Source organism: Natrix helvetica (assembly GCF_964273705.1).
Source record: "Natrix helvetica genome assembly, chromosome: 5".
Classification (NCBI taxonomy): domain Eukaryota; kingdom Metazoa; phylum Chordata; class Lepidosauria; order Squamata; family Natricidae; genus Natrix; species Natrix helvetica.
In genome coordinates, this window is record NC_138551.1 from 87,500,742 (window position 1) to 87,519,847 (window position 19,106).

Below are 19,106 nucleotides of genomic sequence, written 5' to 3' on the forward strand. Positions count from 1 at the left end.
GGATTGGGATCAATTGTTAGGTGAAGAACTTCCAGGAATGTAAATCCATCTATTACTGTTGTAATAGAAGTAAAAGCTAGGCATCCAATATGGCTTTTATCATTTATACTGCATTTTCTTCTATATTGGGCAAAGCTTCAGAAGTATTTAAAATTAGCTGCTTTTGCACTTACTGGACTAATAAAAGGCAGGCTGAACAGTATCATGTGTTTATTTAGTCATTTATTTATTCACAATTTAATCCCACTCTTATTAAAAAAATAATCCGCTATGGGAATTAGTTTTTCCTTCCTTGCTTGCCTGGATTTTATGGCCAGAAAGTTTCAATCTCTAGATATGAACGTCCAGAAAGTAAGCAAACACTTGGCTTAGTAGCTTTAAGCAACCTGCTGAAGCAGGAAACTGAAATTTGCAGAAATGGGAAATGTTTGTATGTGTTTATATTTTCAATCAGTTAGAATAGAGCTGGAAGGGTCCTTGGGGGTCTTCTAGTCCAACCCCCTGCTGCAACAGGAGACCCTATTCCATTTCAGATAGGTGGCTGTCCAGTCTTTCCTTAAATACCTCAAGTGATGAAGCCCATACAACTTCTGAAAACAAGCTGTTCCACAGGTTAATTGTCCACACTGTTAGGAAATTTTTCCTTAATTCCAGGTTGCTTCTCTCTTTGGTTAGTTTCCAACCATTGCTTCTTGTCTTGCCTTCAGGGGCTTTGGAAAATAAGTTGACCCCCTCTCCTTTGTGGCACAAAATGCTGGAATGCTGCTATCATGTCCTCCTTTTCTCTCAACTGGCCATACCCAATTCCTGCAATCATTCTTCATATGTTTTTGTCTCCAGGCCCTTAATCCAGTGGTGAAATTCAATTTTTTTGACTACCAGTTCTGTGGGCGTGGGTTGGTGGGCATGGCAGGGGAAGGATACAGCAAAATCTCCATTCCCACCCCACTCTACAGGAAGGATACTGCAAAATCTCCATTCCCTCCTCACTCCTGGGGGAAGGATACTGCAAAATCCACATTCCCTCCCCACTCCAAGGGAAGGATACTGCAAAATCCACATTCCCTCCCCTCTCCAGAGGAAGGATACTGCAAAATCCCCATTCCCTCCCCACTCCAAGGGAAGGATACTGCAAAATCCACATTCCCTCCCCACTCCAGGGGAAGGATACAGCGAAATCTCCATTCCCACCCCACTCCAGGGGAAGGATACTGGAAAATCTCCATTCCCACCCCACTCTAGGGGAAGGATACTGCAAAATCTCCATTCCCATCCTACTCTGGGGCCAGCCAGAGGAGGCATTTGCCAGTTCTCTGAATGACTCAAAATTTCTGCTACCGGTTCTCCAGAACCTGTCAGAACCTGCTGAATTCCGCCCCTGGCTTAATCGTTTATTTTTATTCAATTTGTATGATTGCCCATCTCACCTAAATGGCTCTGGGTAACTCACAACAGATTAAAAAAAGTGATCAGTAAAAAAAACCAATGTAGGAGAAAGGAGCTGACATTGCGACGGTACAACGTGTGATCTCGGAGCTCCGACATCTCAGTTGACACTTTTGCCACTAGACGGTCCATTTGGACCTAAACCGTCCCGAAGAGACAGTGACAGGGAAGAGTACGTCTTGCTGATTTCAGGGACACCGCAAAGTCCCTCATTGATCCAAGAGAATCTCTTCTTGCCGGCGACAATAAGCACAGCCTCAAGCTGCTGAAGTCAGGAAAGCTCCGCAACAGGAGGAAAGCGGAAAGAGAAAGTGTGTCCATCTGGTGAGGAAATCTTATTTTTATAAAAGACTGCCCAAAAAAGATTGAAGTTAAATTAAATTGGTAAAGAAAAGGAAATAAGCAGTGAAATTAAGCATTATTGGACAGTGTGTTATCTTTTTATTTTTATTTTTTTTCTCTGAATGGAAGTTTTGTAAACATTTTTTACTTTTTAAAGTGAAAGTATCGGATCTTCTTCTATTTCTTTTTAAAAATCGTTTCCTTTATTTCTACAATACTAGTTGGGATGGATTTTTTTCTTCTTCTTTTGTTTCATTTAAGAATTTTGTTTCTTCTAAGCCTGAATCATAAAGAAGATATAAAAGGAATATAAAGAGGGTAGTAATCTTAGAAGGATAAGAAGTTACACTGCCACTTGGAGGTTGGAGGTTGAAACCTGGAAACATTGCTTTTTCTTTTTTCCCTTTGATCATTTTGACCTTGCACTTCAAAGGCTTCAGCTTGTTTAGATAAGAGCATGGGTTGTTTACGCAGGTGCTCTCTGGATGCTTGTTGGTAGCTGGAAAGAAGTGAAAACAAAGATTTATTTTTAAACCAGAGTGGCAGTGTTTACTAATTGGAAGGATGGCACGACATCAAAAAGAAACCATAACATTACAACAGATTATGTTTGGAATTCAAAAATTATTAGAAACAACAGAGAGAATTGAGAAGAGATGGGAAAATATTGAAAATATAAATTGTAATGTGGTAAAACCTGATGGAAAAATGGAAGATATCCAGCAAATGGAAAAAGTGGAGGCTAGTGTCCTAAAAACCCAAGGGAAAAATGAACAAAAATTCAAGATAACCATGGATATTGAAGGTGAACTGAGTGTGGTTGGAGATGGAAAGAGTGGAACAAAGAAAGGGAAGATAGATGGAAAGGTGCTTTACTCCAGATTTCAAAGTATAGAAGAAGAAAAAAGAGAAGAATTGATGGACTTAAGGAGAGAAACTTTGACAAAAACACTACTGATAACCAAAGATAAGCTGATTAAAGAAGCTGATGGAGGGTTTCGAGATTTTACAAGATATGTACCGTGTTTCCCCGAAAATACGACCTGTCCTGAAACTAAAGCCTTGCCACATTTTTCGCGTGGGCAAAAATATAAGCCCACCCCTGAAAATAAGCCCCCTGGACAATCCCCCCCTCCGGCCAGGCAGAGCACCACTCGCTGACCTAGCGGTATCCCGAAGGCGCTAAGCTGCAGGAATGAGGTGGGGGGCAAAGGCGCTCGCGTTGCTTGGTGCTTTCGGGGTACCGCTAGGTCGGCCAGCGGCGCTGTGCCCAGCTGAAGAGGGGAGGTTGCCGGGCAGCTGCTCTCTTGTGAGCGGGCTCTCGAGGGGCACAGCCTCAGGATTGAATGGCTGTGTTGCGCTGTTGCAGCAGCAACACAGCAGCCATAAGGTGACCATGCTCGCGAGCAGCCGCCCTAGGTGAGTGAATGGGACTCTGCATGGCAGGAGAAGGGGGTGGCATAAGCGGCTTTTCCGCTCCACGCTCGCTTTCAAAGCACGGAAGAAGGATGTTACTCTGGGAGTACGCTTTATGGTTATACGCTACCATAGAGCATACTTCCAGAGTGGCATCCGTCCTCTGCTTTGAAAGGCAGAAAAAAAAAAAACCAAGTGGCGGGCGGCGCCAGTAGCGGACATGCCCTGGCTTTGCAGGTACCGTAGAGTTAGCCAAGGGCATCGTGAGCCTGTGAGTCGTGCAAGCGGGGAGCTGAAAAGCTGCTCCCGCAATCCCTCTCTCCTGCTATGCAGAGCCCCATTCACTCACCTAGGGGCATTCCGAAGGTGCAGAGCCGCGGGAGACGGAGGGCGGCGAACAGGCGCTCGTGTTTCTTGGTGCCTTCCGGGTACTGCTAGATAGGTCAGTGGCGCTGTGCCCAGCTGGAAAGGGGGGTTGCCGGGCAGCTGCTCGCGAGTGTGGACCACACCGCGATAGCGCAACACAGCCATTCCACCCTGAGGCTGTACCTGGCACTTTGGGAGCCCGCTCGCAAGGGAGCAGCCGCCCAGCAACCCAAAAACAATAAGCCCTCCCCTTTAATAAGCCCAAGGCCATATTTCGTGGGTCAAAAAAATATAAGACCCTGTCATATTTTGGGGGAAACACAGTAACAAGCAACAAGTTGCGAAGAGAAGTCCAAACAAATTTGATTAAGGAAGTAACCAGAAGACTAATTCCACAAATGGCAAAAGAAATAAGACTACACTATTACTGGAAAGACACAGGTTGAGATATGAAAATTAATAATAAAACACTAGTTAAATTTAGTTAAAATTAGAGGGGAAAAACCTTTTTGTGATACTCTTGAAGAGAAAATTGTAACTGGTACAATTTAGTACTAATTAAGTTGCCTGATTACTTACTGTACAGTGGTCGAGACATTTGTGCTGGGCTATCTGGAGTCCCATCAGAACCTGGGGAAATATCCAAGTAACTAGATTTTTTTATTAGTGCCTTGCCATTTATTGCACCAAAATAGCTTTCTGTAGTTCAGTGTTTCTTAGCTTTGGCAATTTAAAAATGGATGGAACAACTCCCAGAATTCCCTAGTCACCCTTGCTGGTTGGAGAATTCTGGGACTTAAAGAACTCCCAACACACACACACACACACACATATGTATGTATGCATGTATGTATGTATATATATAGGGAGAGAGAGTAGTTAGGTAGGAAGGTAGGTAGATAAAGGGATAGAGAGAGAGAGAAATAGAGAGAGGGAGAGAAATACAGTAGGTAGGTAGAGGGATAGAGAGAGAGAGAGAGAGAAATACAGTAGATAGATAGGGAGAGAGTATGAAGGTTGGTAGGTAGAGGGATAGAGAGAGAGAAATAGAGAGAGAGAAATACTGTAGATAGGTAGGGAGGGAGAGAGAGTAGGTAGGTAGGTAGGTAGGTAGAGGGGGAGAGAGAGAGCGAGAGAGAGAAATATAGTAGGTAGGTAGGGAGAGAGACAAAGACAGTGGTGGGTTGCAGGTGGTACGGGCATACCGGAGCCTGCCCAGAGCACCGGGTACCGTTCCGGTACGGTGCTCCGAAGGGCCCTCCCGCCCTCCTTATCTGTCTTTAAACTCTTTGGTGCTTCCGCGCATGCGCATGGCGCGTACAGCACCTGCGCAATACTCCTCCAAGCAGCTAGAGCGTTGTGGAGGCGTTGCTGCATGGTAAGACATATGTGTGCGCTGCACGTGTTCATGTGGAGGACACCTGGCCCCGTTGCAACTGTACCGGTTGCAACCGTACCGGTTGCAATGGGATCCAGAACCCACCACTGGAGAGAGAGTAGGTAGGTAGGTAGATGTTTCCAGGTGTATTTAGCCATGTGCTGGAGAAGGAAATCACTGGCAATCTGCAGCACCTAAGACTTTGTTTCTGCTGGCACAGCACTTGGTCAATCTAATTCTCATCAATCAGTTAAAGAGCTTTCCAAAAGGGGGAAAAAAGTTTTTGCACTCTGCAAACCTCCCAAAAACGGCCCATTTTTTGCAAAAACAGGCCTGTTTTTTTAAAGGCATGAATAGCCTTGTGGGGGCTTGCAGAGTGCTCCTGGGTGGATGGGGGCCCAAAAACGAGCAAAAAATGGCCCGTTTTTTGCAAAATCGGGCCTGTTTTTTGTCAAAAAAAAATGCATGCATAGCCTTATGGAGGCTTATAGAGTGCTGCTGAGTGTTGGGGGTGGTGGTGGTCTGCTTTTCGCTTATTTCTGCCCTCCTCAGCCCCCAGGAGCTCTCTGAAAGCCTCCATAAGGGTATGCACCAGTGGTGGGTTTCTCCGGTTCGCACTGGCTCGGGAGAACCGGATGGTGAAAGTTAACAATCCGGTGAGAGGAGGTTCGACCAGTGGACCTGGAAGTAACTTCCAGAATGCCTACCCCAGCCCTGTCGCTCGCTCGCTCGCTCCCACCCGCCCGTCTCCCAAAGTTCTTTCCCCAACGTGTGATAGCTTTCTACTGGATTCCCCTCTGTCTTGCCTCTTCCGATCTCCCAGGGTTCTTTCCCCAGCGTGCGATAGCTTTCTACTGGATTCCCCTCTGTCTTGCCTCCTCCGATCTCCCAGGGTTCTTTCCCCAGTGTGCGATAGCTTTCTACTGGATTCCTCTCTGTCCTGCCTTCTCTGATCTTCCTAATTTCGGCCCTTAATCCTCCAGTTGTCTATTTTGGGGAGGTTTTCCCCTCTCTTCCCCCCACTTCATAGGATTCCTGAAAATTTTTGCCACATGGCTTGGTGTGTGTGTGTGGTCATGTGACTGAGTGTGCATGAGTGATGTCAAGTTGGCCATACCTGCCCGGGTCACATGACTGCCAAGCTATGCCCACAAAATAAGCCACACCCACAGAATAGGTTCTAAAAAAATTTGAAACCCACCACTGGTATGCACAGCCATTTTTGTGAAGGGGCTTCGGGAGGCAAAAAATGCTGTATTCAATGTATAAGACGCACCCAAATTTTCAGCTTCTTTTTTGAGGAAAAAAGGTGTGTCTTATACTCCGAAAAATACGGTAGTCTCTTAAATTTCTTCCTATTTGGGTTGTCAAATGGGGTAATTGTGGACTAAATTCCCTTAGGGAAGAATTTAATCTCGGTTATTCATCAATCAAGCTTTTGACAAAGTAGAATCTTCCTCTGCCCTCAGTGAAAAGCCGAACTAAAGGTAACATCCTCTCATTATTAAGAACAACTGTGGGGTGATGGGAGTTCAATAAAGACTGCTCCAGGATAAACAGTTACTCTTCCTTCCATAGTATTCTTCCAATCCCAGTCAGCACTTCTTTTGTGCCAGATATTTATTTAAACAGCCTGCGGCATAAAAAGACCTTGGAAACAAGGGGAGTTGAAAACAAGGAAGCCTTTAATTGTCCGGTAGTGATAGAATCAGGGAATGTAAAAAAAAAGGAAAAAAAGGAGAGAAGTAGATTCTGAAAGTTTCTCCCCATATTCTCATTCTCTCATACTAAATATTGTAACACTTGTGCATTTCTACATCATTATGATGTAAATGTTGGGAAATGTAGTTTATTAAATCTAGCTTTGGAAAGTACCTTGGAGTTGTGAGGGGAAAATATCTGAAGATATTTTGATATTGAAAATGCAGTTAATGCTCTTTTAATACAATTGCACTTCTTATCTATATTCTTTTTTTTAAAAACCCTGAAACTCTTTGATTTAACCTTTTGAATATTTGTCCTTACTTGCTGACTGAAACTTGCCGGTACTTATAATTGCTTGTTTTAGCTCTCCCTCAGGAAAGTGTACATCTAGGGTGAATAAGTGCGATACTTTGCAAACACAGAGATTGATGCAGCAATGAAGTCTGTTCACCGTTATCTGATTAATGAAAATCAAATCTTGTGCACTCCTTGATTTGCAGGAAATGCAACTTATTACTGTAACATTAAACCTTGTGTCTAAATTGGGCCTGATTAGAACTAATGGATGAGGGATAATGGGTTTTCAGAGCAGGCAATGCCATTGGTGTGAAGAATTAATAGTGCACTTTTCTATTCCAATATTCGAATGTATGAATATTACTAACTTCATATCTGTCAGTCAGATGAAGACTCTTAACTAAGAAATCACAAATAGAATATTTTTTCTACTGACCTTAGTCCTTGATTAAGTTATTGTGCTTTTAGTCCTAACAGCATGCTCATGAAGTTTTTAGAAGAATGAATGGATGTCAATAACCTAGAATTCTACATCCATTAATTTTTCACAGTATTCCAATGTGGAATTACAATTGAAAGAATTAAAAGAGATTTCTGTTTGTTTTTTTTAAAAAAAACCCCACTTAAGAAGTTTTAAAGCGTGGAATGCACAGCATGGCATAAAGCAATTTATCATTCTGGGAGTTGAAGTCCACACATCTTAAAGTTGCCAAGCTACCTTAAAAGATAATGATGCTTTTATTTTACAAAATCTTTTCCAATGAAATATTGGCCTTTTAAGAAGTCATAGAGCACTTCCTTGTTACCTGCTCACTTGTTCCTGGGGCTCTGCAAATCATTTTAAATGTTTTGGTTAAAATTGGGTATACCTCTTAAAGCATTGAGGCAGTTGCATCTTCCAGAAAGCTCAGCAAAATTGGTCTAAATTGCTTCTCCAGATTGTCTTTGAATGTACCTTCTTGACATTTGGGAGTTCTCCCTAAATGTACAGGCAAAATATCCTCTGGAGCTGATGATGAAGTCAAGCAGCCGGGCATATAAATGCCAGATCAACTGATGAAGTTTGTGAAGTAGCTATGTCAAGCCTGCCAGAAAAGTGTGCCAGAAAATTCAGCTCCCTCAATGCTTCTAGGAAGTGAACTTGATTTGTGTCAGTGCACTTTGAATGCTGATAACTTACAAGTTTCAACAGTGAGATTACTTTTCCCCTCCTGCACTAAACCCGTAATGATTCGCAGAGGAGCACATTAGCACTCATCTCTTTCAGTTCTAACTCAGCTTTTCCTTTCACCGCAAACTTGACTTTGTGACATGTGTAACTCTGTCTTTCCAGTTATCTGCATGATGAAGGGCATAAGTATTTCCTGCAGAGGGCTAATGAGCCAAATATTTTTTCTACTTTCTCTTTATCTCCAGCTGAATTCAAAGCATATGCATCCACAAGCAACCAGTTAATCCGCTCCAAAGTATGAAAAGAGGAGGGAAGGGGTTCATTTAACAATGCTGCTACTGCTCAGCAGCTGATCATTGTTCGCTTAGGTTAGGATGTGGAATAACAGAGTTGGAAGGGACCTTGGAGATCCAACCCCCTGCTCAGGCAGGAAAACCTATACAAGTGTTAAGAAACCTTTTTGGCACCATGTGCCGAAATGGGAGCTCATGAGCACACAGACACATGCTGGAAACTAGAAGAGCAGCCACCCGGTTGCTGGTCTTCATGTGTACATGCGCACCAGAAACCAGAAGACCAGGTTGCCGGCACGCATATGCGCACTGGAAACCGGAAGATCATCTTCCCAGCGTGCACATGTGCACTGGGTGGCTCTTCTGGTTTCCAGCGCTCCTGCGTGCATTAAAACCAGCTAGCCAGCACACTGGAACCCAGAAGTGCAACAGGCAATGGCTCGCATGCCTGGAGAGATGACTCTGAGTGCCACTTCCGGCATGTGTGCTATAGGTTCGCCATCACAGCCCTATACCCTTTCAGACAAATAGTTGTCAAATCTCTCCAGTGTTGGAGCACCCACAACTTCTAGAGGCAAGTCATTCTACTGATTAATTGTTCTGTCTGGAAATTTCACCTTATGACAGCTGCAGTATCCCAGGTCCTGCTGAACTTTTCAAGATTAGCTTAAGTGGCTTAGATGATGGTACAAAGATTTCTCATAGACATTACCGATCTGCTTCAAACTCCCCAAAACATGACTAAGAAACCTCTTTTTTGTTACTCATGTTCTAACAAGAGTTCTCGCAGAAAAAACTGAGGTGCAGATGTGTTGAGTTATGAACTTTTCCCCTTTTCTGGAAAAGTTCCATTCACATTTTGACCATTTCATTTTCAAAATTCTTGCAGGAAGTTCATGGCTAATGAACTCCCCACAGGGAATCCACATGGACTGTTCATTTTGGTGATATGTCACCTGTTTTTCTCTCTCCTAATTTGTACATTTTATTTATCAAAGGCCGATCTGTTTATTGTAAAGAAAAAAGGTCTCCTTAGCACCTGACAAAATAGGAGAGAAGAAATGTTAGTAATCTGCAATAACATTTTGAAAAACAAACATACTTATACATGTGGTGTTGCGCTTTGAATGTTTTGTGTAAACGGTTGCTATGTCATTCGATGTTCCGATAGATGAAAGAAGAAAAAAATGCTGTTTGTTCAATCAATGACCTGCCAAATTAAAAAATAATATACAGGAATAAAAGAATAATAAAGGAAGCAGTTCTCAAGTGAGAGAGATCACTCGTAGTGGATAATTCAGCTGCTGATCTAAACTGATAGTTGTGTGTGATTTAGTTGTATGATTATAACATTGTTCTGAGACTTTCTTTTGCAGGATTATAGAAATATTTATCTAATTAAATAAGTTACTTAAGATGGTGGGGGTTGTGTTAGTATTTCAGACTTAAATTTCTGTGGAGATTCTCAGCCATCCGGGTCATGGTTGTCTCAAAGATGCTTTTTCAAAAAGCAACTGGACTGTTTTTTCCTTGAGGAAGAAGAAGATGTACTTCTCTTCCAAGAAGCTTCATCAGTTGTGACTGGATGGTGTGTGTGTGGGGGGATCTAGGAGGATCTTATTTTTTGCAGTCATCTGGTCGTTAGTACTCTCTCTGAGAATCATTGAGGCCACTTGTGCCCTCAAGCAAACCTGAATCAGAATGCAAAAGGTTGTGAAATTTCCTTGGAAGTGTTGAAAGAACTGTGTTGTAGAAAGGAGATAGGTGATGTTGTATTCTCCCCTCTGTTAAGGGAGAGCTGTTCAATTCTAACATAGATGGACTCCTTTACCCCTCTTTCAAAGCAATGATCCTCTCTATCCAAAATATGGACAAAAAAAGTCACTCATTGGAAGACAGCAAAGTTCACATTTTGGATAGAGAGGATCAAGTCCTTGCAGTTTTCTTGGCAATGCCTTTGGAAGTGGTTTGCCATTGCTTCCTTCCTAGGGCTGAGAGAGAGTGACTGGGCCAAGATCACCAAACTGGCTTTGTGCTTAAGACAGGACTACAGCCCACAGCCTCCTAGTTTTTAACCCGGTGCTGGAACCGATGTTGAGAGTAATAATCACAGGGTTAATGTGTGGTCAAATGAGGTGAGGGGAATCTTTCACATAAATAATTGTAATTTGTGGGGTTTTTACATGTTTTCTTTTGCTTCAGGTAAATGAAATTTATCATGACGAATCCCTGGGAGTCCACATAAACATTGTCCTTGTTAGAATGATCATGGTGGGATACAGACAGGTAAAATACACACAATGTCACTCTTGCCCATATATTTAATTTAAATGTTTGCTAATGATTTGGAGAGATTTTTAAAGAAGAAGTTTATAGTGGTGAAGGAATAGTGTTTTCTTTTCCCCTTTTCTTCCTCCTGTAAGAGCTGTTTTTAAAGTGATGTAATACAAACATTGCCATTGCCATAAATAAATGGTACTTGCCCATCATCCTCTAAGTGAAAGGATGCCCCAAAATAAGAAAAAGGGTGTGTGTCAAAGAACTCCTACAAAGAACACAGCCTTAGTGGATATGTGTAATCATAGCATACTAGAAACGGAATTAGTCTTCCAAATGCTGCCCAGAGTTTTGTTTTGTTGTTTTAAAGGACATTCTTGCTTGAATGTAGAATGCATATTGGGAAAAGATTGAGCAAACCAAAGATTCTTAATGAACAGATCAAACATCTGTTCTTGGCCAGTAAAGGATTTAATGGTGGCCAAAAGCTTCTGTTTCATCCGACGTATAGACCAGCTTTAGTGTTTTTTAATTTATTTATTAGATTTATTACCATCTTCCATCTCCAAGGTTCTTGGTGGTGATAAAACATGGGAAGTAGCTGTGATATAAAATGAAAATAACATATTTCTAGAAGCGTAAAATCCAAAGACTGTGATTGATTTATCCCTTCTAGATGGAGTGTCTGCAGGGAGGGTGGGTCAAAAAAATCAAGATGGGCCATAACAATGCAATCCATCATTTGATTGCCTGGTTATGGCTGCCATTTTGATTTTTGTTGGCCCCTCCCTGTAGATGTTCCTGCTTCTAGCTTTGTGCATAACCATAGGACTTCTGGTACAGCTCTGTTTTCAATTGTTTCTAAAAAGGCAAAAGCTGGGATGGCTTCATTTTAATTTAGAAGCTATTGTTCAACGTAAGTGATGTGACAGAGAAGTGGAAATGAAGGACTTAGCAGCAGTCTTTTCTAGGACAAATAAAGTGGGTTGATTTTGGTTGGAGAAGACAGCCCTTCAGGTCAAGCCATGTGGAGATGTTGATCTAACCTTGTATTTTCTTACTCCCTTCAGTCCATCACTTTAATAGAACGAGGGAACCCATCTCGAAGCCTGGAGCAAGTGTGTCGCTGGGCTCATTCTCAACAGCGATCAGATCCTGCACATGCTGAATACCATGATCACGCCATATTCCTCACCAGGCAAGATTTTGGTCCTGCAGGTATGCAAGGTACTGTATTTACCTCAATCAGATATGTGCGGTTTGGTGGATACCACCAGAAAGGCCCTTTTATTTCACCCAGGCCTTTGTAGTAGTGAGTACATAAAAGTTTTAAAGCCAAAGTGGTGAATACTTGCATTCATTCACTTTGCTTTCTGAACAACAAACTGGAACCAGCTCACTATTGGCTTCTTCAAGGACTTTTCAAAATTTTATTTCCCAGTCTGATCCACAGTTCTACTTTTTCCTTGTGGTTTACCATTAGGATTCTAAAAGTTTTGCAAAAGACAATTAAATTCGGGTTTCAATTTAAGAACAGACTGCTGACATCAGTATATTTTGCCTTCTTGTGTTGTTTATACCAGGGGTCTCCAACCTTGGCAACTTTAAGACTTGTGGACTTCTGAGGAATTCTGGGAGTTGAAGTCCACAAGTCTTAAAGTTGCCAAGGTTGGAGACCCCTGGTTTATACAATTGTGGTTTCTGAAGCAAAAAAGGGGGAAATCGCCTGTTTATACTCGCACCAGGTTTTACCAAAAAGAACCTAATAGTCCTGTGCTGTTGCTTCTGTATGCTTAATAATTCCTCCTAACTCCTTTGGAAGAACACCTTACGGGTGGTAAAAACCAAGTTTTATAAAATCATAGAATTAGAGAGTTTGAAGGGACTACAAGAAACATCTGTCCTGACCATCTGCAATGTGCAAGAAATTTATATAAATAGCTCTGTGTATTATGTATGTTCCAGCATAACTCTGGAACGCCTTGAGCAATTTCAACCAAAATTGGTAAACAGATGATGTATTCTCTGGAAACGAATACTGTGGGGGTAAGACACCCCTAACACCCCTTGGTGTGTGTGCATCCATGTCTCTGTGTGTGTATTCCAGCATAACTCCAGAATGCCTGGGCCGCTGAAATGAAAAGGACTGAATTATATCTATAGTGTCAAGTCACAGTACTTTTGACAGTGATAGTGTGCATGTTGGATTCAAGTTCTGTTAAGGTACAGTCTGTTGTGCCTTAAAATGGCTTCTACTGTACAGCACAGTGGAGTTGCCATGGTAACTGCTTCACAGTACTCCACAAGGGGGCTCCCTCTAATACAGCATTGGGATCAAAGACTTGAAATCTATCAGAGGGATAGAATAGAAGGATAGAATCAAAATCACGTGAAGTGTTAATACCACTTTATAATGTCTAGGTAAGGGCACACTTGGAATCTTGCATCCAGTTTTAGTCGCCACGATGTAAAAAAGATGTGGAGACTCTAGAAAGAGTACAGAGAAGAGCAACAAAGAGGATTAGGCGACTGGAGGCTAAAACATATGAAGAACATATTACAGGAACTGGGTATGTTTAGTTTAATGAAAAGAGGGACTAGGGAAGACATGATAGCAGGGGCTGCCACAAAGAAGAGGGAGTCAAGCTATTCTCCAAAGCCCCTGAGGGGAGGACAAGAAGCAATGGTGGAAACTAATCAAGGAGAGAAGCAACCTAGAACTAAGGAGAAATTGGAACAACTTATAATAATAATAATAATAAATATTTATTTCTTAGCCGCACCCTCTCCCGAAGGACTCGGGGCGGCGTACAACAAAACATAGGAAATAAATATATCGACATACATATAACAAAACATATACCAAGACATATATACGACATATACAAGGAGGAGGTGAACTGATAGATAAAAACAAGTAAAAACACAATGTTTAAAAACCCCTAAATAAATTGAATGCAATTAAAATACCCCAAATAAAAAACCCGTCAGGAGCGATATAGTTGGATCAAAGTTGAGCCAGGCCAGCAACTTGAAAAAGGTGGGTCTTGAGCTTTACACGAAAGGAGCGGAGGTCAGAGGTATTCCTAATATCCGGGGGGAGGTCATTCCACAGGGCTGGGCCCGCCACAGAGAAGGCTCTACTCCTAGGCGCTGCCCCTCGACACTGTCTGGTGGACGGCACCTGGAGGAGGCCCTCTCTGTGCGAGCGGATTGGTCGCAGGGATGTATGGGGCAGAATACGATCCCGCAAGTAACTAGGTCCTAAGCCATGGAGCGCTTTAAAGATTGTTATCAAAACCTTGAAACGCACCCGATAGACCACAGGAAGCCAGTGCAGCTCGCGCAGGAATGGTGTCACATGGGAGTACCTAGTACTCCCCATAATTACCCGCGCGGCTGCGTTCTGGACCAACTGTAGCCTCCGGGTACATTTCAAGGGAAGCCCCATGTAGAGAGCGTTACAGTAGTCCAAGCGAGACGTCACCAGCGCATGAGTGACTGTGCGTAAGGCGTCCCGGTCCAGTAGGGGGCGCAATTGGCGCACCAGGCGAACCTGGTGGAACGCCCCCCTTGCCACGGCTGTCACATGGTCATCCATGGACAGCCGGGCATCCAGGAGGACGCCCAAATTGCGCGCCCGCTCCACGGGGGCAAGTTGAATGCCCCCGATGGCCAATGATGGAATTAATTGGCTGAACCGGGGAGCCGGTACCCACAGCCACTCCGTCTTGGAGGGGTTGAGTTTGAGTTGGTTGTCATCCATCCAGATCCGTACGTCTTCCACACACCGGGATATCACTTCGATGGCCTCGTTGGGGTGGTTCGGGGTGGAAAAGTACAGCTGAGTATCATCAGCGTACAGATGGTATCCCACCCCGAAACCACGGATGATCTCACCCAGCGGCTTCATATATGTGTTGAACAGGAGTGGCGAGAGGACCGACCCCTGTGGCACCCCACAAGTAAGGGGGCGTAGGGTCGACCTCTCCTCCCCTGCCAACACACGCTGCGTCCGGCCAGAAAGGTAGGAGCCGAACCACCGCAAAACGGTGCCCCGGACCCCCAACCCCTCCAGCCGGCGCAGCAGGATACCATGGTCGATGGTATCAAAAGCCGCCGAGAGGTCTAATAGGACCAGGATAGAGGAACAACCTCTATCTCTGGCCCTCCAGAGATCATCCACCAGCGCGACCAAGGCCGTCTCCGTGCTGTGACCGGGGCGGAAGCCGGACTGGCGCGGGTCTAGATAATCATTTTCCTCCAGATGCTGTGGAAACTGGTAGGCCACCACACTCTCTACAACCTTCGCCAAAAAGGGAAGGTTGGAGACAGGACGATAATTGGCCAGCTCCAAAGGATCCAGGGAAGGCTTCTTGAGCAAGGGTCTCACCACCGCCTCTTTCAAGGCGGCCGGGAGAGACCCCTCGCTCAGCGAGGCGTTCACTAGGTCCAGGAGCCAGTCTCGTGTAACCTCCCAGGATGCCAGTACAAGCCAGGAGGGGCACGGGTCCAATAAACATGTGGTGGGTCGCAGTCGTACACGCATTCTGTCCAAATCCTTGCCTCCAGAAGTTGTGGGAACTCCAACACTGGAAGTTTTTAAGAAGATGTTGGATAGCCATTTGTCTGAAGTGGTGTAGGGTTTCCTGCCTGAGCAGGGGGTTGGACTAGAAGACCTCCAAGGTCCCTTCAGACTCTGTTATTCTATTCTATTCTATTCTATTCTATTCTATTCTATTCTAACCACTTTAATGGGTATTGCACATAACATATTACCAATTTCTTGCCCATTAAAAAGGAGAGGGGGCTTCAATGCATGGTTGCATCTTCACTTTTTGGATTCTCTCCTTTGGATTCCACTTAGAAAAAACCTGTCACTGGTTAAATTGTGCTTTCCATAAGGTGGTTAAAGCACCTAGGACAACTCAGCATGAGTGGCTGGGGGCGACCAGTTGGCAGCAGCCCACTTGCCACTGCCAGGTCCCCTCTGCCAACTCACTACCATCAGGTTGTTTCAGAACAACTCAACATGAGCAAGTTGCTGTGGGGACAACTTGATGCAAGTGCCCAATTGGAGAGACATGTGTGTGTGAACAAGTGGGGGGGCGAGAGCAGGACGGGCAGTGGGCAGAATGGTGGACAGGGTGGAGGTACCCATTTAACTTATAAATAAACTTCAGCATAGTCATATTTGTTTTAATAAGAGCGGTTCTTTTTCTCTGTACTCTTTTATGGGAGGTCCGTGCAATAAGTTCTTCTTGTTACAAATTTCAAACAGCAAAGGGGTCAGAGCTATTTGCAAATATTTTCAAAAAACTGCAGCAACTTTGCAATATTTGGATTCAGTGGGGGGGGGACATTCATTGACAAATGATGTCTGACTTTCCAACTCCATTTGCAAAAAAATGGAGACTTCTGTTATCCAAAATGTAGTGCTTGGGATGGTGTAGGATACATTATATTATGTATTATATGGAGAGGAAAATATGTATTTCTTTATCATCTCCTTTCCATTAATTTTGTTAAACTCCAGCCAGCCTTCTACTGCTTGCTATCGCTTAGTGTATTGGGTCTGTTGGTTGAGAATTCTGGAAGTGCAGAGGTTTCATGGTACAGATTTTTCATGTACATGGACTTTGTAGAGATTTATCTTAATTGCATTGAGGGAGGAACAGAACAGAGAATAAATGGCAGTCATATTTTAAAATACTGCCTGGATGGTGGAGGCTATTAACATTACATCATGGAAAAAATGAGGACTGTAACGTGTAACACATTTGCCGTTTTGTTCTTGGAAATGAAAACCAGGATGATTTAATAAGAAATTCAGCCTTCTCTACCCTCTTGACAATTCACCAAAATTCTTTACCAAAGAAGATATTTGGCAGTCCTTTGGCATATGCCTCTTCCTTAATGGCATTCATTGTACCTTCTACCAATAGTTCTGCCAGCATTTTCCACATATGCTGTTTTCTAGATTTTTCTGCCTCTACAAACATTCAAGATTCAGGTTAAGAGTAATGGAGTATCTAAAATTACAATAAAGGGAATAACCAAAACCATAGGTTGTGTCTAATTTTCTGAATTATAGACATTGTTTTTAATATTGCTGTGTTACAGAACAGGGATTTCTAAGTTTTGCTTTTGATTGATGGGACCTAAGTTTTTTTTTTGAAACAGAGCTCTGAAATCTACTACCTAGTTCCAGTCATAAGTAGTAGATTGTAGATCAACCAAGTGCAGACAGGATTTAGTGTCCCTTTAGCGAAGGGGGGGGGGAGAGAAGCGAGACGTGCGTCCTAGCCTGGAATGGGACTGTTCTCCTCCTGCCTTTTGCCTGCCTATTTCGCCCCCAGGGTTTCTCCCTAGTCATCCACCCCTATCACTTCGCCTCCGCTGTTAGGGACCTGGCTGTTCGTCCTGGGTAATGAGACTCCTTTTCTTCCGTCCCCAGCCCTTCCTCATGGGCCTTTGGGAGAGATACTCTTCACCCTGGCCTTTTGGGCTCAAGAGACAGTTAGCCGCCAGCCAATCGGAGGAAGGGAAGGGAGGAAGAGAGAGGCACAGAGGGAGAAAGTGTATTGTGTTGAGTTTCCAGTTGCCTCGGGTCCGAGCTAGAAAATTTAATAAATCCTTTGCCTTCCCCCCACCCCAAAATACTGGGGAATAGCTAATAAGTCCTAAAACAGTAGCCTTGTCTGACTCATTTCAAGAACTGATAGTCCCAGGGGGCTAATCAGACAGAGTAACAAAATACTGAATAATTACCATCTTCTTAAAGCAATTATTAAGCACAGGAACTAGTCAGAGGACGTCGAGGAAGGGAAGAAGCCAGGCAGCCGTTACATTGGGGGTGGAGTGGGAGGTGGCAGGCCAGCAACGCACCTCGCGCCCCATTCCCTCTCACGCCAAAAAAACACCTCCCACCAAGCCCCAATGATAACGGCTGCCTGGCTGCTTCTCTTCCCCGATGTCCCTTTAGTGAAGGGTAACAGTGGGGGAAGAAGCGAGACCCGTGTCCTAGTGCTACCGGAGACTGACAGCTCCGCTGCGTTCCTTGCCCTTTCATCCTTGTAAAAAAAACCTCATGAGTTTAACTTGCGAGGTTTTTTTTTACAAGGGGCTTCACTGGACGAAAGGGCGAGGAACACAGCGGGGCTGAACAGGTAAGAGGCACACCTTGCTTCTCCCCCCGCCACCACTCACTAAAGGGGCGGCGGGGAAGGGAACCAGGCAGGCTGCCTTTACCATTGGGGTGGGGTGGGCAGTGTTTTTTGCGCGAGAGGGAACAGGCGGGAGGGGGTGATCGCATTGCTGCCTGCCACTCTTTTTGCGGCGGGCTCTTTGCACTGGAGGGAACCACTTTGCTTGGCCTGCTGCTCTTTTTGCAGCGGGCCCTCTTTTTGCCCCGCAAGCTGTACCGGTAGGTGGTACAGTGGTAATGGTGGGTACCGGTTGTGCATGCGCTTAAATAGTTGGAGGCGAGCTTACTTTCGGGGGAGGGCTTATTATGGTGCATGCTCTGAAAAGCCCGATTGGGCTTATTAGCAGGGCATGTCTTATTTTCAGGGAAACACGGTACTAGGAAACTAAATAAAACAATTTAAATCGTAAAGATACAAGCAACAAGGTTATAGTCATAAGTAAAAAAGGAGCTAGGTAATAGGAAGGATAAGAAGAATAATAGTAATGCAGTCTTAGTAAATTGATTCAAATCAAGTTTTATATCATAATGCTACAAATTCTACTGGCCTCTTAAGTCCAAATCTCATACCAAATATACTGCAACCTCTATTGTAACAGTTCTCAAGCCAACATAATCAACATATTTGGCATTACCAAACTGGGAAATGCTATTTAGTGATGTTAAATATCTCAAGGGGGAAAATCGGGCATGAGATAAGTAATATAGAAACATTTGCAACTTTGGCATAGAATATTTATTTCTTTTTCTGCCTGTGTGAAAATTTGTAGAGACAGATACAAAAGTCATTTGCAGGTACATTATCCTTTTTCCTTGCGAATAGACCTAGATTTTTTCCCCTACTGTAAGCTTTCATAGCTTGTGACTGATCACCCTGAATGTAGCTCACAACCATACATGTTGGTCTATAAAAGAGCCAGTGAACTTTCTGCTTTTTGCTTTCTGCCTGGGGCTCCTGAATCCAAACTGGCAACAAGCCCTTGGAAGTTCAAAATACTTAATTTGTGCTCTGTATTTAGCTAGGGTAATAACTTGGGGACAGGAGGGGGTTGATATTTTTCTTGCTATTAGATCAAATTTTGGGGAGGAGGAATGATAACAGTATAAGCATGTCCTTAGATTTAAGCCATTTATCATTAATGGTTCAAAGCATAGTTGCTTTTATGAAATATGTGGAACAATCTTATAGGTTCCTTTAATCTGACTATG

General features: G+C 43.6%; 1 protein-coding gene across 4 annotated transcripts in view; it reads left to right on the top strand.

Annotated features, from left to right (window-relative positions):
* Positions 1-19,106, top strand: part of ADAMTS14 (ADAM metallopeptidase with thrombospondin type 1 motif 14) — a 94,516-nt gene that overhangs the window by 34,800 nt on the left and 40,610 nt on the right. For all 4 annotated transcript variants that reach the window (XM_081956486.1, XM_081956487.1, XM_081956488.1 and 1 more), the window contains 2 exons: positions 10,616-10,699; positions 11,761-11,917. In XM_081956486.1, coding sequence (XP_081812612.1) covers positions 10,616-10,699; positions 11,761-11,917 — 241 coding nt within the window. The remainder of the gene's footprint in view (positions 1-10,615; positions 10,700-11,760; positions 11,918-19,106) is intronic.